The sequence below is a fragment of the Delphinus delphis genome, chromosome 14 (assembly GCF_949987515.2).
Source record: "Delphinus delphis chromosome 14, mDelDel1.2, whole genome shotgun sequence".
NCBI classification, from domain to species: domain Eukaryota; kingdom Metazoa; phylum Chordata; class Mammalia; order Artiodactyla; family Delphinidae; genus Delphinus; species Delphinus delphis.
The window spans coordinates 38176692-38202146 of NC_082696.1; the positions used below are offsets into that span (position 1 = coordinate 38176692).

The 25455-nt window shown below is 34.4% G+C and overlaps 1 protein-coding gene across 1 annotated transcript in view; it reads left to right on the forward strand.

The window, feature by feature from the left end:
• TRDN (triadin) overlaps window positions 1-25455 on the forward strand; it is a 380477-nt gene that overhangs the window by 341820 nt on the left and 13202 nt on the right. Inside the window, exons 32-38 of the mRNA XM_069541367.1 lie at window positions 1129-1173; window positions 2871-2891; window positions 4918-4944; window positions 5683-5721; window positions 6337-6375; window positions 7109-7150; window positions 9906-9929. Of these exons, the coding sequence (XP_069397468.1) occupies window positions 1129-1173; window positions 2871-2891; window positions 4918-4944; window positions 5683-5721; window positions 6337-6375; window positions 7109-7150; window positions 9906-9929 (237 nt within the window). The remainder of the gene's footprint in view (window positions 1-1128; window positions 1174-2870; window positions 2892-4917; window positions 4945-5682; window positions 5722-6336; window positions 6376-7108; window positions 7151-9905; window positions 9930-25455) is intronic.

The following is a 25455-nucleotide window of genomic DNA, read 5'->3' on the forward strand; positions in this document are numbered from 1 at the left end:
TATATTATTTTTACTTTAATTTATTATACTTTTGCAGTGTTATTATGACAGTTTAATAACTTGAATATTGGCTTCTTTTATTGTGCATGCTTATTTAACACTAAAATTTATACAACTTAAGTTCATGGAAGTTCATTCTTGAATGCTATCAATCCCTAATTTACAAATATCCAATTAAACCTTATGACAACATAGGTCCCACATCTCCCCACTTACTTCATTGTTGATGCAAGATGATGGGGAGGAAATAGTAGTGATTTCAGAGAATCTCCAAATTCAGGATGAGGGAAGGAAAGGACAGGTAAACCAGAACAGTTCAGGAGGACTAAACCTGGAAGTGATTAGTAAGAACTAACACTTGGCAGTGATCTGCTATATTTCCAAATCTTCTCAATTCCATTCAAAATATCCTACCCTACATAGCTTTATTTGAAATTCCACTTTCGGTGAAAGAGAGAGATCTAAAATGTACTTTAATTCAAATATTTTTCAAAGGGCTGAGAAGAATATCAATTCTACATTTTGATTACAGCTGTCATGTCCTTGATTTACTTGAGATTCATCTGTGAGAGTTCTAACTGAACCTGAAAAGAGAGGGTGTTCCAGAAAAATGAAAATACAAAGTGTTGCACTTTCTGGAATAAGGCAAGTCTAGGTTACATTTTCAACAAGAAACCAATGACTAGCACCAAATTGCTTCTGACCAGCACCAAATTGCTTCTGATGTGGCAAGAAAGGAAGTAGGAGTCAGAGAGGTAAAAAGGGAGCTTGTAAAATGCCAAAGGCAAATGTCATCTGGTTTGAAATACCCTCAAAGAATGATTCAACCTTCAGCAAAGAAAGAAAAATCCTCTTATTATTATTCTCCTTTTTGTCATATTCTATCTTCTTCTTACACCACATGGCCCTAAGAGGGCTAGCGCCTTCGAAGTATCTTACAGGATGTCCTGAGAATGAACCTGACCTTGTTTATGATGTGTTTCTATGGCAATATGTTTTCTGTATTCCAAGTTACATGCAAATGACTTTGGAGGCATGCTGAGGATCACCTGCAAATATGTAAATACTAAATTGCTTGCTATGCAAACAATCTACAGAGTGTCAGTTAATTTTGATTTCTCTCTCTAGAAAAAACTGAACATCAAGAAAAAGAATCTCCAACTATAAAAACAGGTGTTTTTGCCTTTCTGGTTTATATTCTGTCCTAATTCACTATTTTTATTAAATTTGAAAATTAAAGCAAAACATATAAATACCTTTCATTTTATTTCTTCGTAATGTTTAGTCTTGTGGTTTTGTGGTAGAATCTAGTTTATCTAATATAAGGCTAAATATTATAACCAATATATATGGATTGCTAGGCATTCTATTATAATACAGCAGTATTAACAAAATAGTATTTGCCTTCATGGTTCATAAGACCCTTCCAAAATATTCAGTATTTCACTGATGTCAATATTAATATCATTTATCATACTGGTAATGTTGACTCACTGTTTATATACTGTAAAATAGCCTATCAAATTGCACATATAATATTTCACTGAAAACTAATCATGAATTTCAACTTGGTTTAATTGCTTAAAATAGAAGTTATCCCATTCTATAATAGCTTAATACTTTTACAACTATTATTCAATTTAAAAAATATATAATACTTGCCATGGTTCAACACTAAGGCATATAGGAGGCTAACTGTGAAAATATCCCTCCCTCTCATCTTTTTTCCTATTCTACCAATTCTCATTCCCAAAATATCCAAAAATGTCTGATAGGTAATCACTGTTATTTTTTAATGTCTCCTTCTAGCAATATATGTAAAAGACATATACACATATGTATATACAAATTATATATATTCCCACTTTTTTTACACAAATCATGACATACTATATGTCCCTTTGTTTTTCTATTTAAGAATGTATTTTTGAAGATTTTTTTATATCAGTACATAAAGCATTTCTTCATTAATAGTATTCTATTGTATAGTTGTATACAGTTTACTTAACTAGTTTCTGATTGATCTATGTTTAAGTTATCTAACAAGCTTTCTTTAATGATATACAATAAAAAATATACCTACCTGTCTAGTTTTGTAAATTTATCTTTGGGGTAAAATTAGTAAATTTTTTTAGTGCAATGATACATTCAATGTAATTTTTATAGACATCCCTAATTCTTTAAAAAATTATATTAATTTGTATTCCCACCATTAATGAATTAGTTGACCTAATTTTAGATGATTCAAATTCTTCGCAATCATGATGAAATGTTGTCTAGTTTTTTTATGAATATTTACGTGTAAAACTGCATAACTAATGCTTTTAGTTAATAATTTCAGAAGACAAGGTATTTTGGAGAAAAAAATCATGTATTTAGATAGTATAGCTTTGTGTTTTTCACCCACCATTCACTTATCTTTCCTGAGATTTTATAAAGTCAGCTTCTTTATTCAAAATACTGGATTGGAAGAGTTTAAATAGTTAATATTAATTAATATTAATATGTATTCTGAAAAGACATGGCAGAATATACCTTTTATGCCATTCAGAAACAGTAAGGAGTTCAGATTTATCCTGAGCATTCATTTTTCATAAAATGAAATATGAGGCTTTACAGGGATAAGAAGAGACCAAGAAGACCCTATACTTTCAAGCTTTACAACTTCTTTGAGGAATTCATTGCAATATGACTTAAAAATTACTCAAAATGCATTGCCTACTGCTCATTTTAATATAAGTTTAGTCTTTTCCTATTTTAACTCAAACAAACAGAATTAGGAAATATAAAGGGCTGGTATTTTAGCTATAGCTAGAAAATGATCACTGACTTTTTCTTTTCTTTTCTCTCTTTTCTTCTTTACTTTTTAGACAAACCAAAACCAACTCCACGTAAGTGTACTATTCTAAAATTTTAAGAATTTTCTATTTAATTAATTTTAATTTTATAGTTTCTTTAAATTGTACATGCAGTAAAAATTAGTATGGTATTTCGTTAATGCAATAGATATTACACCATTACCTATATAAATGATTCTTACTGACAAAGAATATTTGTGTGTATTGTATTCATTAATCCTTGAACATGTATTTATTGAGTGCCTATTAGACACATTACTCTATACCAGGGTATGTGAAGAAATGCCTAAAATGACTTGTGTTGTCATTATCTGTGTAATTAACAGTACTGTCAGTTTTTTGTTAGGGTTTATTGAGTAAACACAGTGTGGAGATTCCTCTTATTGTCACTGCTGGGTTAAAAAAACGTTCAGAAGGGCTTCCCTGGTGGCGCAGTGGTTGAGAGTCCGCCTGCTGATGCGGGGGACACGGGTTCGTGCCCCGGTCCGGGAAGATCCCATATGCCGCGTAGCGGCTGGGCCCGTGAGCCATGGCCGCTGAGCCTGCGCTCCGCAACAGGAGAGGCCACAACAGTGAGAGGCCCACGTACTGCAAAAAAAACAAAAAACAAAAAAGTTCAGAACACAGAATACTTGTCTTCAATTATTTAATCTTAACACATTAGCTTTTTATTTTCATATTTTTTCAAAAGCTGAAGGTGAGTTATTTTAGTATTTCAGAATCACTGTTTTATTTTGGCATTTCAAATGGTAGTAAGAATGCAACAATTTATGAAATTTTTGAAAATTTATGAAATTTTATGCAATTTCATAAAAATGAAACTGTTTATTTAGTACTATTAAATTAAGACCCAGACATTATCCTGGGGGGAAATATTTGCATATCAATCGAGAGTGTATCTAGAAGTTATGCCTAAAGTTTTTCTTTGGGTTGGCAAAAATCTCTAGTATATTTAGTTTGTGTAATTGCTACTAATATGAAGGGTATTAAAAAATTAAGGGCTGAAAGTCAAAACGAGAATACTAATATGAAATATCAGCATAATTATTGGCAAATACTGTTTAGTTTATGAAACATTATTTTACATCTTCATTTTTATAAAATGTTTTAACTAGTTTTCCTTGAACTTTGAAAATAGCTTCCAGAAAAGTTATATTAGACTGATAATTAAATGTATCGGTTTTATAGAAAATATTATCATTTGAACTGATTTGTGAGGAAAGCTATATTTTTTAAAGCCTGCCATGTTATATTTTTAAAAATAATTGTTCTATGAATTTACTAAAAGAGCAAAATGAAGGGTTGGTTCTACATTATCATAGGCTAAGACAAATAACATTTTTATGTTTTGTCTCACTACTCTGACTGTAGTCATCATGAGTTGAGTTTACTTCTGTGATATTTTAAAATCTCATCTCTCAACACCACCCATTGCACTCAATACATCTTATACATGAAGTTGCTTTATAAATATTTAATAAATGCATGCATGCACATGTGCAGATCGTGTTAAAAATTTATGTAATGGAGGGGCTTCCCTGGTGGCGCAGTGGTTGAGAGTCCGCCTGCCGAGGCAGGGGACACGGGTTCGTGCCCTGGTCCGGGAAGATCCCACATGCCGCGAAGCGGCTGGGCCCGTGAGCCATGGCTGCTGAGCCTGCGCGTCTGGAGCCTGTGCTTCGCAACGGGAGAGGCCACAACAGTGAGAGGCCCGCATACTGCCAAAAAAAAAAAAAAAAAAATTATGTAATGGAGATTTATAATTGTAATTGAGAAAACCACCCAAAGATCTTCAAATTGATTCTTTCTACCATATATGAATCGACTGTTTAAGATTAATTTGTAGAGTGGTTCTATTTCCAGAATAGATTCCAGTTAGTTTTCAGAAATATTAGTTACCAGTATGTCTATTTGCCATTTTGTGTATGTGTTTGTTGTCATTATTATTGGAATTTAATAGGAAATACATGCAGATGAAGTTCAGTTGTCTGCTACTGAAAAACAAAACTATTCTTTCCTTTTATTTTTCTTCCTTTTTTCTATTTTTTTTTTTCTAAAGAGGAAACATCAGAAGTAACAGCATCAGGTAAATATTTACTTTCCAAGAGGAGGTAACATAGATTTGTGGGAACAGTATTTAAATTTGAGTCTCTGTCTGGCTGTGTAACATTTGGGAAAATACCTTAACAGCTCAGATTCCCAGTTTCCTCATCTATTAGACCAGGCATAATGACTTCCCAAAAGACTTGTTATAAGTATTAAATGAAATAACATATATAACATTCCCACTACATACGTTGTTGTCATCATTAAATATTGGTTTCCTTCTTACTCTTGTCTGATAAATATAGTTGAAGAAAAGCATCAACCAAAACTCTGTTTTAAAAAGTATGTGTCCACATTTTGCCCTGAGATATATTGTGATTCTTACATTTTTTTTACTCAACAGTTTATTTACCGAGCATCCATAGCACCGATCAAATTCCCATTTCCTACAGATAACAATAAAAAGTTTAGAGTTTTTTCTGTTACTCATTTAAACTTATTAATAAATGCATGGCTTCCTCTAGCTTTACTTCAAAGCATGTAAAAAACAAAAACAAAAGGAGGGGGCTCTGCCTTACAAAGCCAAGTAACCAAGGGTAACAAAAATACGTATGTTCTCACACATGGGAGGGAGACTTTCTCTTCACGTCTTGAAAAAGTAGAGCCTTGACCCCCTTTCACTTATGGGATTAAATTTCAACTCCAAATATTTACTCCAAGATTGAGTAAGAAAATTATGTTTTATAAACCAATGGTTTCTTGTTATTTTACCCTCTAGTGAAGAAGAAAATTGAAAAATCTGAAAAGGAAAGTAAAGGTAAAGACGTCTTAAGACATGTATATCAAATTAGTGACAAAAACACAGGAATTGGGCTTCCCTGGTGGCACAGTGGTTGAGAGTCCGCCTGCCGAGGCAGGGGACACGGGTTCGTGCCCCGGTCCGGGAAGATCCCACATGCCGCGGAGCGGCTGGGCCCGTGAGCCATGGCCGCTGAGCCTGAGCGTCCGGAGCCTGTGCTCCGCAACGGGAGAGGCCACAACAGTGAGAGGCCTGCGGCGTACCAAAATAAAACACAACAAAAACAAAACAAAACACAGGAATTCAAAAATATGTAATTACACAAATTATACTACTTAAAAGCAATTCATGAAAATACGGATGCTGATTTTAAAGCATGTGTCAGAACCGCAGCTCATTTTGGTGTTACCCATGCAACGGGTGTATGAATTGCATTATTATTTGATATCTAAAGGGAACAGAAATTTAGATCTAAAAGCAAACTCCACCTATTATTGCTAAACTAGCACCATAAAGTTCTTTTCATATAACTCCTGAATTGTAAATATTGACTACAAAATATGTAATTCCAAACCTTAGGAAGACTTATGAATAAATATGTATATGATTCTAATTACCATTTTATCTCTATAGAAAAAGCAGAAATGAAACATCTTAAAGAAGAAAAAGTAATTTTTAAAAGATTGAAAGGCCCTGAAGTCAAAATATTTTGAGTCAAAATTTATTTCAATTTTAAATAAAACTTTTGTTTATGTATGTGATGATTGCTGGTCTGATTAAAAAAAGAAATGTGGTCAATAATCCTGGCTATGTGGTAATGGCAGTGTCAAAGGAGCAGTGGATGGCAAGCCACTCCTTCAGTATGCAGTCATGTGTTGGGTCATTGGTGAGCAGCTAGTTAGAGGCTGCATTGTAAGTTGCTTTTTTTCTTAACATTAGGTTTATTTATTTAGTAAACTACATAATATAATATGATAATCACTGATTTCCATGTAGTTATCTAAAAAACTTGAAAAGGCCTTAATCATCAGAGAAATACTCTATCGAGTCATGAGGAAAGCATTTTTAGCCATACCAAAAAGATTGTTAGCAACAAAAGACGACACTTTTTTTCTGGTTTATACCTAAATTCAGTTAATCGTAATGACCCATTGTCCATGGGCTCTAATTCATTTTAGTACCCTGAAATCACTGATTATGTTATATCTTTGTTTATGCAAACAAAACAGTCATTTATTTTTGTTAGGTGTTAGTAGAAAGGAAATTTTTTTTAAAGCCTCAAGAAAATATTTACAACATTTAAATTATTCTCACATTGCTAAAGCTTAGAGATGAAGTGAACCAAAATTTTATGAACATCTTTAAAAATTCATATTTTAATTTACATTTTCTTTATATACAGTGCCAACTAGAAAAGAAAGTCTTCAATTACACAATGTGACAAAAGGTAATCTTGAACTTTGTAAAGATTCAAATGCTATGTTGATGTGGAGGTGCCTGAATTATGTTGGTGTTTAATATTAACACTAAATTTTTTTAAAGCAAGGAAGTCTAGCAGGTATACACTACTGCTAACAGCAGAGGAAGTGGACAGGTAGGAAATCTAGCAGAAAGCTTACATTTCAGTGGAAAACTAGGAAATGTGGAGAAATAGAAACTATTAACAACCTAAACCTTCATAAGATATTTGAGTACATACCAGAAGAAAAATCTCTTTTATTGCAAAAGATTTTCACAGCATGACTACAGTCAAGAATGAGAGAGTAGTAAAAAGAGGAAGCCGAGATGCCGAGATTCATTTTATCTATGACTACATAAAATGTAGCTAGTATCATGTATATATTTTTATTATTTATATACTGGTCTTTGAAATTAATTCAATGTAGATGCAAAGTGGGTAGTAGAAGGCAGATGCCAGCATGCACATGTCAGGTAGATGTTCTTTACCTAAAATGAAAATGACCTATTTTGGTGATATTATCATAAAACTATAAGAGTACAGCTGAATTATGTAGTCTGGGTCATAAAATTTTAGGCGAATCTAATTAATCCAAAATGTAACAAAACGTAAATGCCTTAAATTTTAAAGTGCTAAATAAACATACCATAATTGAGCAAGAATTTTCATTCATAGTAAATACATAGATCTCTAGTGTGTGTGTGTACCGGGGGTGGGGTGCAGGTGTTGGGGAGGAATCTTGTTTTTCACTGGTTCCCTGTTGTTTCTTACTGTAGTATGTATACTTGCAATGGCAGGGCATATCTAGACACAATTATCAGTAATATTAAGGGGTAACATTTAGAATAAGAGAAATATCAAATTTGTACAAAGATACAGGAACACAATTTTTATATTGCAACTTTCTGCAAAACTTGATACCTTTTAAGATATTTAGCCAGAAGAATGAAAAGAAATTGATTATTTTGAATACCTGTAGCTATATCCTTTCCTATTATTAGCTCAATTTCCTCCTTAGTACAGGACCAATTATCATTCCCAGTTTAAAGCCGAGTTAATGCTAGATGAAGGGAAGTCTAACATCTCAGTGTTTACATAATAGAGACAGGAATTGCCTCCAAGTGGATGTGACATCAAAGACTTAAGCCCATTCAATTACATTTCACTATCCTACCACACTGTGGCAAATATAAGGGAAAGCTTTCTACCAATCAGAGCAGCCCAAAGATAAAATGTACCCCACTTTGTCCCCAAGGAAGTGGTCTATTAGTGCTAAGACTAGAGGGCTGCACAAGGGATTCTAGGGATTTGGACATTGGATGGATACTCCTTTCTTACTCTATTCTGTGAGTCCATTATTTCTAAGATCTTCATATTATGAATACACAGAAGGGAAAAATTGTTACATGTGAAAGCACAAGTCCAACCTAGAGCTGGTTGAGAATACAGGCACATTCTTATTCATTCCTTCACTCAACGAATGGTTCATTGCATCTCAATAAATGTTTATTTTATTCCTTTCTAAGTTCCTGTCTCTTTAGCCAACGCTAGTATTTTTAAAGGAAAAATTATAACATTAGCTTTACTAAAGCATTTTTCTGAATTATTTTGTTTTGCAATTTTATACTTGTGCTGCTGTAATATCACCGAAAACATAAGTATCCCCCCCACAAAAATAAACCTTCCTGTTGGCATTAACCTAACTTTTCTAAATTTGTAATTCTTAGGTTTATATCAGAAACTCTACAAGTCTCAAAGTAAAACATATTATGCAGATTCCTTAAAAATTATATTTTCAAACCTAGCCCTTTAAATGAGACTAATGTTAATGGAATATAGATGTTACCAATCCTCTTTGTTTCAGAAAGTTAGAATGTCTGCTATAGTATTTGGGACAATCATTCCACTTTATATCTTTGTCCTACATTCATACAGTTTAATGGAAAAACATATTTGAAGAATTATAATCCCTCATTGAAACTAATAAATAAATGATTATGAAAAATTAAGCTGATTTTGCATGTCGCTTTTTAAGATTTATATTTTATAGTCTAATGGGTAGTTATTTGTCTTTATTCATCTGTGAAAGGAAAATAATTCTCAATAATATATTTTATGGAATTTGGAAACTGTATAGCAAATATTTAGATTAATTACATCATACAAAGCAATTTCACTGGAGTTAGGTATAATTATAGTTAAACCAAAGCAATTTAAAAAAGATCCTGCTGATTTTAATGAGTGTTTAAAAAGCATAAATATGCTGTGAAACACATAAAAGCAATTAAGTTATTCAAAGATCCATTTTTTTTAACATCTTTATTGGAGTATAATTGCTTTACAATGGTGTGTTAGTTTCTGCTTTATAACAAAGTGAATCAGTTATACATATACATATGTCCCCATATCTCTTCCCTCTTGCGTCTCCCTCCCTCCCACCCTCCCTATCCCACCCCTTCTAGGTGGTCACAAAGCACCGAGCTGATCTCCCTGTGCTATGCGGCTGCTTCCCACTAGCTATCTATTTTACATTTGGTAGTGTGTATATGTCCATGCCTCTCTCTCACTTTGTCACAGCTTACAAAGATCCATGTTATCAGGCAATAGAGTTACATTTCTTCACCAACTCCTGAACAGTAAGGAAGAAAGTCTAAAGATATTAGATACATTTATATAGCCTATTGATGTATAATTTCTTTGCATTTTACCTGAGTTAAGCAAGACTTTTTTTCTTTATTTTTAGCAGAAAAACCTGCAAGAGTATCAAGTAAGTACTGCTTGTATTGATGATAAATTCTCTTTGGCACACAGTATGAATTTCAAGCTGAAATTCATGAAATATTTATTTTTTAACGTGTTCAGAAATTGAGTCATTTCATACTAAACCCTCTGACAGGAATTTGATAACTTTTCATCTTATTTATGTTGAAACTCAAAAAACTAAACTACGTTATTTGAAATAACTTGTAGCAGAAATACATGTTCTTGAACCTGAAGATTAAAGTGACTTGCATTCAATACATGTCTTTTCAGTGATTGAGGTAGAATGGAATAAATAATCCTGCTTCTGCCTTAAACCCTCAGTCACTAAAAATTTGCTACAGAGCACATATAGTTGAGCAATAATGTTTCCTTTGCTGTTGTTTTCTAATGCTCATTAGCTTAATTATAATTATATATCTGAGAAGAATACATAGTAAGGAATGGATCTAATCTTGTATATAACATAAAGAGACCAAACTCTCAGAAAATACTCTCTGAAATGCCAATCTGGGTATGGATAGCTCAAATTATACAGGATACAACTATAAATTTCCCTATAAATTCTAAAATTCTGGGAAATAGCAAATTTCCTTCCCATGTTTCTGGATTTAAGAAGACAAATCATTTTAAATCAGTGCTATATAATGTAACGTCATGTGAGCCACATGCATAGTTTTAAATTTTCAAGTAGACACACTTAAAGGGTAAAAAGAAACAGGCGAAAACAATTTTAATAATTTTATTTGTCTATATACAAATATTATTTCACTATGTAATCAATATAGAAGTATATTGATAATTTACATAATTTTAATTGAGCCTTTGAAATTGTGTGTGTATTTTACACTTAAGTCACATTTCAATTTGTACTAGTCACATTTCAATTCCCTATAGCCCAGGTGGTCAGTGGCTACTGCATTGGGCAGAGCAGATCTCAGTGTTTCTTGAGTGCTTCTGCTGTGTTCAACATTTAGTGAGTACTGAGGACAATACAAGGCAATTGGTAAAGGTGGTACTTGCCATATATCTCATTCAAATTTTTTTGACTGCAAGTAATAGAGCCCCACATGGACTTGCTTCAGGCGTTTAAAAAAAGGAAAATAATTACAAGGGTACAGAATTGTCTCACTGATTCAAGAGCAAAGCTTATATTTCATGCTCAGGAAAGCCCTCTGAAACTATCCCACTCCGTACTCTTCCCCTACAGCCAAAGGTAGTCAGGACAGACTTCATATAGGAGGTAACTCCAGGATTTATATTTAAAAATGGTTAGGATTGGATAACTGGAAAAAGAGGGTATAAAGAAACTCACTGCTCCTGTGTGTTTCTCCATTACTCTCACGCTACTACCACACTCCTAACACTTCTGACACCATGCAAGTAGGATTGTTTTCACACCAAGTAATTCTCTGTGACACCAGCTAGATGTCCTACAATTCAATTCATGTCTGATACTAACTGGAGTTAGCATATCATAGGTTAAGGACTCAGTCCCATGAGATTGCTCCTCAAATTCAGATGCCAGTCAAAAATAGTAGGTCCCCCGGTTATCCACAACTTCTGTCCTACTTGGCTACAAGTTAGACTCTCCCATGACATCCCTCCCTTGTATTAAATTATTTGGTAGAACAGATCACAGAACTCAGGGGAAAGCTTACTTAGGTGTACCAGTTTATTATATAATAAAAGATATGATAAAGGATACAAATGAACAGCCTGATGAAGAGATACGCAGGACGACACCTGGAAGGGTCCGAGCACAGGAGCTTCTGTCCCTATGGAGTTGGGGTGCACCATCCTTCTGGCATGTAGATGTCTTCAGCAACTCAGAAGATTCTTGAACCTCGTACTTCTGGGACTTTTATGGAGGCTTCATCACATAGGCATGATGGATCCTTAACTCAATCTCTAGCACTCTCCCCTTCCTGGAGGGTGGGGTGTGAGGCTGAAAGTGCCACATTTCTAATCTGGCTTGGTCTTTCTGATGACAAACCCCTATCTAGAGGCCCACCAAGCATTGCCAAATTAGAACAAAAGACTCTCCTGTCACCCAGGAAATTCCAAGGGATTTACGAGCTTTATACCAGGAACTAGGAGCAAAGACTAATATATATATTTTTCTATTATTTCACAGTGGGCAAACAAGCATAGTATATAGAGGCGATCAAAGGAAGAGTTGGCTGGAGTTGGGGGCTTGTGTTTTTTAAAAATTTTTCTTAAAATATAGTTGATTAACAATGCTCTGTTAGTTTCAGGTGTACAGTAATGTGATTCACTTCAACACATATATATATATATACTTTTTTTTTACATTCTCTTCCATTATATGTTATTTCAAAATATTGAGTAGAGTTCCCTGTGCTATACAGTAGGTCCTTGTTGGTTATCTATTTTATATATAGTAGTGTGTATATTTTAATACCAAACTCCTAATTTATTCCTCCTCCCTCTTTCTCCTTTGGTAACCATAAGTTTGTTTTCTATGTCTGTGAGTCTATTTCTGTTTTGTAAATAAGTTAATTTGTATCCTTTTTTTAGATTCCACATATAAGCAATATCGTATGATATTTGTCTTTCTCTGTCTGGCTTACTTCACTTAGTATGATAATCTCTGGGTTCATCCATGTTGCTGCAGATGGCATTATTTCATTCTTTTTTATGGTTGAGTAATATTCCATTGTATATATATATACCACATCTTCTTTATCCATTTTTCTGTCGATGGACCCTTAGGTTTTTTCAGTGTCTTGGCTATTGTAAATAGTGCTGCTATAAACGTTGGAGTGCATGTGTCTTTTTGAATTATGTTTTTCTCCAGATATATGACAAGGAGTAGGATTGCTGGGTCATATGGTAGCTCTATTTTTAGTTTTTTAAGGAACCTCCATACTGTTCTCCATAGTGGCTGTATCAATTTACATTCCTACCAACAGTGTGGGAGGGTTCCCTTTTCTCCACACCCTTTCCATCATTTATTATTTGTAGACTTTTTGATGATGGCCATTCTGACCAGTGTGAGGTAGTTTTGATTTGCATTTCTCTAATGATTAGTGATGTTGAGCATTCTTTCATGTGTTTGTTGGCTCTCTGTATATCTTCTTTGGAGAAATGTCTAGTTAGGTCTTCTGCCCATTTTTGGATTGGGTTGTTTGTTTTTTTGATATTGAGCTGCATGAACTGCTTGTAAATTTTGCAGATTAATCCTTTGTCAGTTGCTTCATTAGCAAATATTTTCTCCCATTCTGAGGGTTGTCTTTTCATCTTGTTTATGGTCTCCTTTGCTGTACAAAAACTTTTAAGTTTCATTAGGTCCCATTTGTTTATTTTTGTTTTTATTTCCATTTCTCTAGGAGATGGGTCAAAAAGGAACTTGTGATTTATGTCATAGGGTGTTCTGTGTATGTTTTCCTCTAAGAGTTTTAGAGTGTCTGGTCTTACATTTAAGTCTTTAATCCATTGTGAGTTTATTTTTGTGTATGGTGTTAGGGAGTGTTCTAATTTAATTCTTTTACATGTAGCTGTCCAGTTTTGCCAGCACCACTTATTGAAGGGACTATCTTTTCTCCATTGTATATTCTTGCTTCCTTTGTCATAGATTAATTGACCATTTGTGTGTGGGTTTATTTCTGGGCTTCCTATCTTGTTCCATTGATCTCTATTTCTGTTTTTGTGCTGGTACCATACTGCTTTGATTACTGTATCTTTGTAGTATAGTCTGAAGTCAGGGAGCCTGATTCCTCCAGTTCAGTTTTTCTTTCTTAAGATTGCTTTGGCTTGTGTTAGAAAGTAGTGAAAAGTAAGGACATGTAGGGTGAAACTATGAGGTAGAGAACCTGCAAGCCAAAAAACTTTAGACTTATTGCCACAGAAGGCAGTGGCTTATTTTATATAAAGGAGTGAAATGTGAAGGAATTGTCAGAAAGTCTAATCTCACAAGAATAGTAGTAATAGAAGTAGTAAGAATAAGAGTAGTAACTGAAAAGAGAAAGGTGTGAGGAAGAAAGTATATTGCTTCTTATGGATAATAAGATATAAATGTCCAGGGCATCATGGAATGATACATTTTAATAAGTTGGTTTCTAAGTATATGAAAATTATATTTTTATAGCACATATTTTTTGACATGCCTTTTTAGAGGCAACTATCAAAAACTGCCTCAGGTACTTATTAAATCGAACATACTAAAGATCATTTAAACTAAAGAACCATTGTTCTTTTCCTGAACCTTTTCCAACATTATATAATTTTTCTTTTGTCAGACTTCTTATTTATTTTTCAGTTACTTATTGTCTTTAGCTAAAGGAGGCTCAAGAAATAGTTCCTGCTTTGAGCCTATTGCTTCCTTCCAACCACATTCTCTACTCTAGTGCCTGTATCTCTTGTCTTCTGAACAGGACCAGGTCCTCCACCTCTGATAGGTCATTTTTTCTGCTTTGGTGCTGAATGCACAGAGAATGTAATTCATTACCAGATTTTTTGGTGGGGGTGGGTGAGGTTGTTAATATGTGGGAAAAGACTGATGTAAAAGAGAGGGGCAGTATCTCTTTCTGAATTCTCGTGGCTTGCTCTGATTGAGATTCTTGAAACCATCCATGGGACTGGATTCTCAAATACCTAGAGTTTTATTATAGGGATAAAAAAGAATCAGCAATGCAATAACATTTCTCTATTACATCAGTGAAAATTACATTGCAAAATCAAATTTTTCATGATTCACAGACTATTATGTATTAATCAATGCCTGTTTTTGTAGAATTTACTTTTTCAAAGGATGTAGCTTTTTTATTTCTAAATAGTCATTTAATTTTCATTCTATATTTTTTCTTTGTATATATGGTAAATATATAATGAATAATTACCTTTCCATGGAGTTTGCAGGAAGACATCAAGAGGCATAAGATTGTATTATATTTAAGATCTATTACCTTAAAAATTAAAAGCAAAAGAAATATTCATATTTTTGAATTTTAAACAGTGCAACCATTTCTTATTGATATTAATATTTTAAGTCTTTGGAAAACTTTTTCTTTGAAAAAAAAACCCTTGTACATCCTAAAACATCATTCCCCAGGAACTTGCCCAAAGGGAATACATGAAATAAAACAAAGAAATGAGAAAATACATTATTAAAAAGCAAATGGTGCCAAGGGAAGGTTTGCACCTAGAAGATTTTCAAGGCTCTTGACGTAGCTGTGACACTGACAATATATTTATCGTAGTGGGTGTTGGGGTATCAAGGAAAAAGATTTTATAGGAATCCATAGTTCTTTTGTTCTTAGTATCTAATAGTCAACATTTAAGTAAAGCTAGGTTGGCTTGCCCCTCAAAATGAGTATTTTAAAATGAGTGATGTAGTAAGAACATTTCTTGAGATGATTCTGTGCTGAAATTTAACTTTGACATCTTTTTCTGTAATATTTTTCTCTGATAGCAAATAGTGAGGATTTTACTGTTAGCACCTCACCAAAATTATCTGCATAGACAGGTTTGGATCATTATAAATTCCCTGAGATCTAATTTTGCTATTAAAATAATGAATTTAACTTTTTAAGGCTATACTGATAAATTTAATCTGTTATAGAAATTAATTACTTTTTAATAAAACTTCAAACAAACCCAGCAGAGAACTAGTCAGGATTTCCATGTTTTAGACAACTTCCTTGTAGCTTACATTTGCAATTTGTTTTTTAATACTTTCTAACTTTTAAAATGCTCATTCATTTTTTTTGGTTCTGCATTTTTTTCTTGTATAAATATGGTAAATTAATAAGTAATTTGCATCAATATTAAAGTATGATGGATATTTGAGATATCAAATTCAGCTACCTTGGAAATTTGTCTGAAAATTTAAATAAGCACAGGTAAAATTAAAATGTCTATGGATGTAAAGGCTAATAGTCTTTTTCCTAATTTACATGTTTGGTATATCTTAGGTTAAGGACTTCTTTTAAAAGATTATAATTAAACATAACCGAAGTATACCACCTGTCATTAATAAAAGCGTAACCTGGGCTTCCCTGGTGGCGCAGTGGTTGAGAGTTCGCCTGCCGATGGAGGGGTTACGGGTTCGTGCCCCGGTCCGGGAAGATCCCACATGCCGCGGAGTGGCTGGGCCCGTGAGCCATGGCCACTGAGCCTGCGTGTCCAGAGCCTGTGCTTCGCAACGGGAGAGGCCACAACAGTGAGAGGCCCGCGTACCGCAGAAACAAAAAACAACAAAAAAAGCGTAACCTGTTTTTTATTGATTGTATGTCCAAGGAGTGAAACTTTTTAAGAATTTTAGAAAGCCAGAATTTCCTAATAAGCATGTTCTTGCCATTTGAAAGAAGATTTCACTTTTTCAGACAATCATGAAACTATTAATGAGTCAGTGAATTATAAAATGATAACCTAGTGGCAAAAAGAATGAATTCTCTTAAATTCTTAAACACAGGAAGAGTATGCTTTGCTTTATGTTGATATTATCTGTAATTTCCTTTTATAAACAATTAAAATAATGATCTTTTCTAAAGAGATCAAATCCAACCTAAAAGTCCCATAAGAGTTAATTCATGACTAAATCATATTATTTATGTTATCTCAGGCTACTTAAGTTGCTAATAAAAAATAATATGCAATTAACTAATGGTGGCATATCAACACTTTAACTTTCAAATAATTGAATCAATTTTGTTACTACACAACATATGCCAGTCACATTTCTAGCAGTGCATGAGAAAACGTAATAGTCTGATTAAGATGCAGCTGTAGAAAAAGTCTTGAAACATTATTTGCTTAGTTTTAAAAATTAGTTTAAATAGTGTTAATCATGCCAGTTATATATTGAATTGATTTGCCTAATGTTGACCAAAATATTTTCCCCCAAATAAACTAAATTGCAGACACTTAAATTTTAAGACTATTAAATCTCTCCCTGTGGTCTATAAAAATTGTTTGACCATTTTTTTAAAAAGACATCTTCATTGATTTAAATAAATTATTATTTTTATAATTGCCTTTTTCATTGTTTAAGCCAAGAGATTGATTATATACTTAAAAACAGAAAGAGAAAAAAAAGGACCTTCCCATTTCTAAAATAATTCCTCAGGAAATGAAGATTTAACAAGAGAGATGATTATCCTTTTCTGTAATTTAACTTTGCATACAGATTAATGTTAGAATTTGAATTTACTTTTCTCCTCCACAAACTCAAATTGTTCCATGAGTGTTTGTTCTTTAAAAGTATTTTATTATTTGATATTGTACATAAACAAAATAACATATATGTGTATATTTAAAAACTAGACACTAAAAATAATGTGACTCTACCTTTGGACTCTCCCCATCCCATCTCTTGATTCCTGGCAGAGGTAACTAAAACACTGAATTTTGGTGTGTTTTTTTCAATTCTTTTGATTTTTTTTCTTAATTTTATCACCGGTTCATATATATTTCATATTATAAGACATATTCTGAGATTTTTTACTTAATATTATGCTTCTCAGATTCATCATTGTTTCTGTGTAGTTATAGTTCATTCATTTTCACTGCTGTAGAGTATAGTACTTTGTGAATAAATACATTTTAATCTATTCTATTAATGTATATTTGCTTTGATTCTGATTTATTTAAGATTTTTGTGTTCATTTTTAAACATCTTAATAGGTATGCTTATTTTATTAGTCTCTACCCTTTCTATACACATGGCAAGCAATAAATTTTCCTTTAAGTGCTACTTCAACAGCATCTCCCAAGCTTGTATATATATAGTATTATCATTCAGTTTTAAGCATTCTTTAATTCCATTGTAATTTTTTAATTATTATATTACATGGAAGTTTTAGAATTTTAAATACTTTAAAATTTCCAAACCTATGGGAATTATAAAGATAATCCTCTTTTAATCAACTTCTAACTTAATTGTGTATTGGTCAGAGAAAATGGTGTATTCTTTGAAATGTGTTGAGCTCTTATCTTATGAACTAATATATTGTCTGCTTTAGTAAATATTCCATATATTATTGAGAATAATGTGCATTTTCTAATAGTTGGAAGCACAATTCTATATCCGTTGAGTCAAGTTTGTGTGTGAAGATACTCTGTATCTTCATTAATTTTTTGAATATTTGAAGTATCAATAGTTGAATAAACTGTATTGAAATCCCCTACTATGATGGAAAGTTATCAGCTTATGCCTATAGTTTTTTCAATTTTTATGTTAAAAACTGTTTTGTAAGTTTTATACTAGTTTAATTATATCTTTCTGGTGAACTGAACATTCATCTTTATATGATAACTTCTGTATTCCTTATAGGGATCTTTTTTTAAGTGTAGTATGTCTGATATTATAATTATTCCAGATTTCTTTTGGTTAGTATTTTATCAGAACTTTTTTTTACATCTTTATTGGAGTATAATTGCTTTACAATGGTGTGTTAGTTTCTGCTTTATAACAAAGTGAATCAGTTATACATATACATATGTTCCCATATCTCTTCCCTCTTGCGTCTCCCTCCCTCCCACCCTCCCTATCCCACCCCTCTAGGTGGTCACAAACCACCAAGCTGATCTCCCTGTGCTATGCGGCTGCTTCCCACTAGCTATCTATTTTACGTTTGGTAGTGTATATATGTCCATGCCACTCTCTCGTTTTGTCACAGCTTACCCTTCCCCCTCTGCATTTCCTCAAGTCCATTCTCTAGTAGGTCTGTGTCTTTATTCCTGTCTTACCCCTAGGTTCTTCATGACATTTTTTTTTCTTAAATTCCATATATATGTGTTAGCATACGGTATTTGTCTTTCTCTTTCTGACTTACTTCACTCTGTATGGCAGACTCTAGGTCCATCCACCTCATTACAAATAGCTCAATTTCGTTTCTTTTTATGGCTGAGTAATATTCCATTGTATATATGTGCCACATCTTCTTTATCTATTCATCCGATGATGGACACTTAGGTTGTTTCCATCTCCGGGCTATTGTAAACAGAGTTGGCTTCTTTAAATATATTTTCTCTTTGCCTTTTATCTGCTACAGTTTCACTGTAGTTTATTGGAACAAGAGCTTCTTTTTATTGTGAAGTGCTTCCAGGACACAATTTTTTTTTCTTTTACCAATGTGGGGGATTCATAGCCATTATTTCTTCAAATATGGTGTCTTAATTTATTTCCTACTGCTGATTAGGAATCTGTTATGTATGTATATTATTTGTTCTCTCTTAACATCTCTTTCAGATTTTTCATCTCCTTGTGTCTCGATGCCATATTTATTCTGATTACAATTTAATCAGTTCTAATATATATATTCACTAATTATATCTTGAGCTCTATATTATTTTAACTAATCCAGTGAGCTTTTATATGTTATATTTTTATTATAAATTACTTTTCAAATCTTATTTGTTATTTTCACAATCTCCTATTGCTTGTCCTTATAAATTTATATTCTATTTCTTAAAACATTTCATATATATTAAATTTTGAATTAGAAAATCTCAGTATTTGAAGTACTTTGTGATATAAATTTGTTGTTTGTTGCTTTTTTCAGACTGTTACTCATGATGGTCTTTTTGTGTTTGGGACTTTGATTATGAGGTCCTATTTATTTTTCTTTCCCTCATTTTTATCTGACCTTATCTTTCTTTGTCTCTATTGTCCCTGTCCTGCTCAACTTTTATTCCACTCCTAGCAGCTTCTTACCATTTGAGGGGTCCTGCCTTGAAAGTCAACACTGGCTCATCAGTTTCTCAAGGTCATAGGGTACCTGATGGCATCAGCACTCAGACCTCACGGTGAACACTTTATGCTCACCTGCTAATGACTGGGCAAAGTCCCTCCCAGTTTCAACTGATGATCTCAAGTTGTTCTGACTCACTTTTCAGAAAATATCTGTTGGCTCTAGTAGGGTTCCCTATTTTCAGGTATCTCAGAATCCCCATTGTTTCTTCCTGCTTCCTCTTCTGCAAACACTGATACCTGGTGGGTGTTTGACTGGCCAGTTGTCCCCATTCACAAGTACTTTAGGGTTCACTCCATTTTGTAATAAATATTGTCCATGGCCTTTGCTATCTGTTTTTATGGTGGGATTTGCAGGAGATCTGAAAACTGCTGTCTTCTCAGGAGCCCCTGGGACAGTCATATGTTCATCCCACTGTCTCTGACCTAATAAGGGCGCTTAGCCCCTGCACCCCCACTTTGCTCCTTGTACACTTAGTTTTTGAGTTCCAGTTTTAATATAATCACTTGTCCTCAGGATGACTTCACTTTTCATGTATCAGCAGGGTTTTGTCCCCTTCCTGGAGCAAGAGGGAGGATTCTGTTTGGAGATTCCTTTACTTCCTCTGAATGCAGCACTACAACAAAAGATGTGATTTTGTAGTTGTCGTTATTGTCTACCATAGTATCAGAAGTAATAGTGCCTAAGAGTTTTTTTAATGTCACCCACAAATCTTTTTTGTTTTTTGGGTTTTTTTTTGCGGTACACGGGCCTCTCACCGTTGTGGCCCCTCCCACTGCGGAGCACAGGCTCTGGACGCGCAGGCTCAGTGTCCATGGCCCACGGGCCCAGCCGCTCCGCGGCATGTGGGATCCTCCCGGACTGGGGCACGAACCCGCGTCCCCTGCGTCGGCAGGCGGACCCTCAACCACTGCGCCACCAGGGAAGCCCCACAAATCTTGTTTTAACCAAGGTTCATGCCTTACTTTTCTAAATTAAAAAGTAAAATATCTGATAGCCTTGTTCCAAACAGCTGTATAAAATTAAATTTGTTATTAAAACTTTAGACAATCTTAATCATAGAATCCTCAATTTAATCTTCTTTCAAACCAAACCATCCTCATCCTCAGTTAATACATAAAGACACAAACCTTTGAAAAAGGAAAACATGCCTTCTTGTGGTATATATATGAAAACTTAATTCAGGATAAAATGATTGACTCTTTTTTATTGGAGGCCCCTTGGTGAAATGGAATCTTATTGGATATCACTTGCTGCAATGGAATGTTGATGGATACTAACATCAGTGTAGTTTTTGTTAAAAACAAATTAGCAATGAATACATGGTAGAATTACGAAAGTCCTCACAGGGTAGTGGCTGATAACAGGGAAACTGGTTTCAGATGGACTGGGTTCCCATCATGACTTAAAAGCTTGGGTAAATTGCTTAACATCTTTGTGCTTAGTAGTCTTATTTTTTTCAATGTGAATAGTGATAATAAAATTACCTAATTGAAATTTGGGGAAGATGAAGTAAGATAAAAAAGAGTGCATAAGTGACTGGTGCATAGTAAGTGATCATTAATTGCTATCTGTGAGGATGATGATGATAATGATGAAAATAGGTTACTTCCCTTGTTAGAGATAGGCTTTGCTTATAAGATTTTGTGTCAAAATGGATGAAACAATGAGATAAAATAATAATTTAAAAATCTCACTTATTTTGGGGTGGACTTAAAACAATCCTACTGTTTTAGAAAATGGGTGCTTAAATTCATGGAGATTTTGTTCCAGGAGAAAAAATAATGGCGCACTTACTTTTGGCCGAAGCCTTCTAAATAGGCACTAGCTGCAGTGCTCATACCCTGTGATCACACCTTCTAGATCCCAGAGAAAGTCTGTGTATAAGGCATAGTTGGTGAAATGTTTGTCACTGTCCATTATTAGTCTTCGGGTACCAGCAATGTGGCCACGTTCATTTACTGGTGATGGTAAGTTGTTCTGACATTACCCTCAAAACAGTTGTGTCTTATCCCTAGAGTGACGGGACAGACACTCAGAAAGGATTGCATACTTCATTGAATACCCTTGGCTTCACTGTGTGCAAAAGCCCAAATGTGAATTGTTTCTGCATACTTTATTACTCCCTGCGGGCAATTCCAAGAATCTGTGGAGATTGCTCAGTGTAGCAGTTAATTTTCTTTAAAACTCATGATCATTTTAAATAATAGAATGTATAGAAGGAGCATTTCACACCTGACAGCTAAAATAGACTAGCTGTCAAGTGTTGCCTTGAACTACTATAGATTCTTAGGATGTCTTGAAAAAACATAAACTCTTAGACTATAATATTCTCTCAGGCAATTTACAGATAATCTATCAAAAAATCAGCTGAGAAAATAATTTGGAGCTTTCAATATTTCTGCAGACACAAGATGATGCTGTGAATTAGATAAAGTAAGAAGAGTGAGGAAGAATACAAAAATCCAGGCTAAGTTACTTTTGTGTCTGTGCCTAAGGATCCTAGATGCTTACCTATGAGTACTTCCTGAAACTCTGCACAAATCAGAATAGACTGCCAGTAGAAATAAACATGCAGTAACTGCTGGTACATACACATGCATTATTTAGGTAGTTTTTATTTATTTATCCTGTTTGCTAAGAGAATGCAGAGCAAACTGGGCACTACACAGGAAAATGTTATCTGTAAAAATAAGAAAAATAAATTTAACAGTCTATGCTATCAATGTGGATTCTTTAAAATTGTCCTTCTCTCCAAATTACAATCTCTTTTAATCTTTTCCCTTTTTTACCCACCACTACCCTCTCATGCTCAGGTGAAGAAGCATTGCTTCTCCCAAGATTTATCACTCCATGTTCCTCCTTGACTCCATCCTTTCTTGCTTCCCCTGCTCCCTCAATCCCACATCTTCAGTTCTCACTCTAAGAGATCCTCTTCCCCCTGCTGACAAATATCTTCAGATGATTCCCTTGTATAAAATGTCTCTTACCATTTCAATTACTGAAGCTCTTGTGCTTTGGTTCTGCTTCCATTTACACCCACACTTCTGAACTAAGTTTCCCACCAATTCTTCACCACCCCTTCAGTCTTTAATTCCATGAAATCTGAAAATTAACCCTAACAATTTCCAGAAATAGTGCTCTTTTTAATTTTTTTAAATTTTTCTTTCTTTATATGTTCCCATATCTCTTCCTTCTTGCGTCTCCCTCCCTCCCACCCTCCTTAATCCACCCCTCTAGGAGGTCACAAAGCACCAACCTGATCTCCCTGTGCTATGCGGCTGCTTCCCACCAGCCATCCACTTCACGTTTGGTAGTGTATATATGTCCATGCCACTCTCTCACTTTGTCCCAGCTTACCCTTCCCCCTCCCCATATCCTCAAGTCCATTCTCTAATAGGTCTGTGTCTTCATTCCTGTCTTGTCCCTAGGTTCTTCATGACCACTATTTTTTCTTTTTAGATTCGATATATATGAGTTAGCATACGGTACTTGTTTTTCTCTTTCTGACTTACTTCACTCTGTATGACAGACTCTAAGTCCATCCACCTCACTACAAATAACTCACTTTTGTTTCTCTTTATGGCTGAGTAATATTCCATTGTACATATGTACCACATCTTCTTTATCCATTCATCTGTTGATGGACACTTAGGTTGCTTCCATGTCCTGGCTATTGTAAATAGAGCTGCAATGAATATTTTGGTACACGACTCTTTTTATTTATTTATTTTGCGGTACACGGGCCTCTCACTGCTGTGGCCTCTCCCATTGCGGAGCACAGGCTCTGGACGCGCAGGCTTAAGCGGCCGTGGCTCACAGGCCCAGCCGCTCTGTGGCATGTGGGATCCTCCTGGACCGGGGCACGAACCCGCATCCCCTGCACTGGCAGGCGGACTTCCAACCACTGCGCCACCAGGGAAGCCCACGATTCTTTTTGAATTATGGTTTTCTCAGGGTATATGCCCAGTAGTGGGATAGCTGGGTCGTATGGTAGTTCTATTTTTAGTTTTTCAAGGAACCTCCATACTGTTCTCCATAGTGGCTGTATCAATTTACATTCCCACCAACAGTGCAAGAGGGTTCCCTTTTCTCCACACCCTCTCCAGCATTTATTGTTCGTAGATTTTTTGATGATGGCCATTCTGACTGGTGTGAGACGATATCTCATTTTGTATTGATTTGCATTTCTCTAATGATTAATGATGTTGAGCATTCTTCCATGTGTTTGTTGGCAATTTGTATATCTTCTTTGGAGAAAGGCCTATTTAGGTGTTCTGCCACTTTTGGATTGGGTTTTTTGTTTTTTTTTGACATTGAGCTGCATGAGCTGCTTGTAAATATTGGAGATTAATCCTTTGTCAGTTGCTTCACTTGTAAATATTTTCTCCCATTCTGAGGGTTGTCTTTTCGTCTTGTTTATGGTTTCCTTTGCTGTGCAAAAGCTTTGAAATTTCATTAGGTTACATTTGTTTATTTTTGTTTTTATTTCCATTTCTCTAGGAGGTGGGTCAAAAAGGATCTTGCTGTGATTTATGTCATAGGGTGTTCTGCCTGTGTTTTCCCCTAAGACTATTAGAGTGTCTGGCCTTACATTTAGGTCTTTAATCCATTGTGAGTTTATTTTTGTGTATGGTTTTAGGGAGTGTTCTAATTTCATTCTTTTACATGTAGCTGTCCTGTTTTCCCAGCACCACTTATTGAAAAGGCTGTCTTTCTCCATTGTATATTCTTGCCTCCTTTATCAAAGATAAGGTGACCATAGGTGCGTGGATTTATCTCTGGGCTTTCTATCCTGTTCCATTGAGCTATATTTCTGTTTTTGTGCCAGTACAATACTGTCTTGATTACTGTAGCTTTGTAATATAGTCTGAAGTCAGGGAGCCTGATTCCTCCAGCTCCATTTTTCTTTCTCAAGATTGCTTTGGCTATTCGGGGTCTTTTGTGTTTCCATACAAATTGTGAAATTTTTTGTTCTAGTTCTGTGAAAAATTCCAGTGGTAGTTTGGTAGGAATTGCATTGAATCTGTAGATTGCTTTGGGTAGTAGAGTCATTTTCACAATGTTGATTCTTCCAATCCAAGAACATGGTATATCTCTCCATCTATTCGTATCATCTTTACTTTCTTTCATCAGTGTCATAAATTTCTGCATAAACGTCTTTTGTCTCCTGAGGTAGGTTTATTCCTAGATATTTTATTCTTTCTGTTGCAGTGGTAAATGGGAGTGTTTTCTTAATCTCACGTTCAGATATTTCATCATTAGTGTATAGGAATGCAAGAGATTTCTGTGCATTAATTTTCGATTGTGCTACTTGACTAAATTCATTGATTAGCTCTAGTAGTTTTCTGGTAGCATCTTTAGGATTCTCTATGTATAGTATCATGTCATCTGCAAACAGTGACAGCTTTACTTCCTCTTTTCCAATTTGGATTCCTCTTATTTCTTTTTCTTCTCTGATTGCTGTGGCTAAAACTTACAAAACTATGTTGAATAATACTAGTGAGAGTGGGAAACCTTGTCTTGTTCCTGATATTAGTGGAAATGCTTTCAGTTTTTCACCATTGAGGACGATGTTGGCTGTGGCTTTGTCATATATGGCCTTTATTATGTTGAGGAAAGTTCCCTCTATGCCTACTTTCTGGAGGGTTTTTATCATAAATGGGTGTTGAAGTTTGTCGAAAGCTTTCTCTGCATCTTTTGAGATGATCATATGGTTTTTCTCCTTTGATTTGTTAATATGGTGTATCACATTGATTGATTTGCATATATTGAAGAATCCTTGCATTCCTGGGATAAATCCCACTTGATCATGGT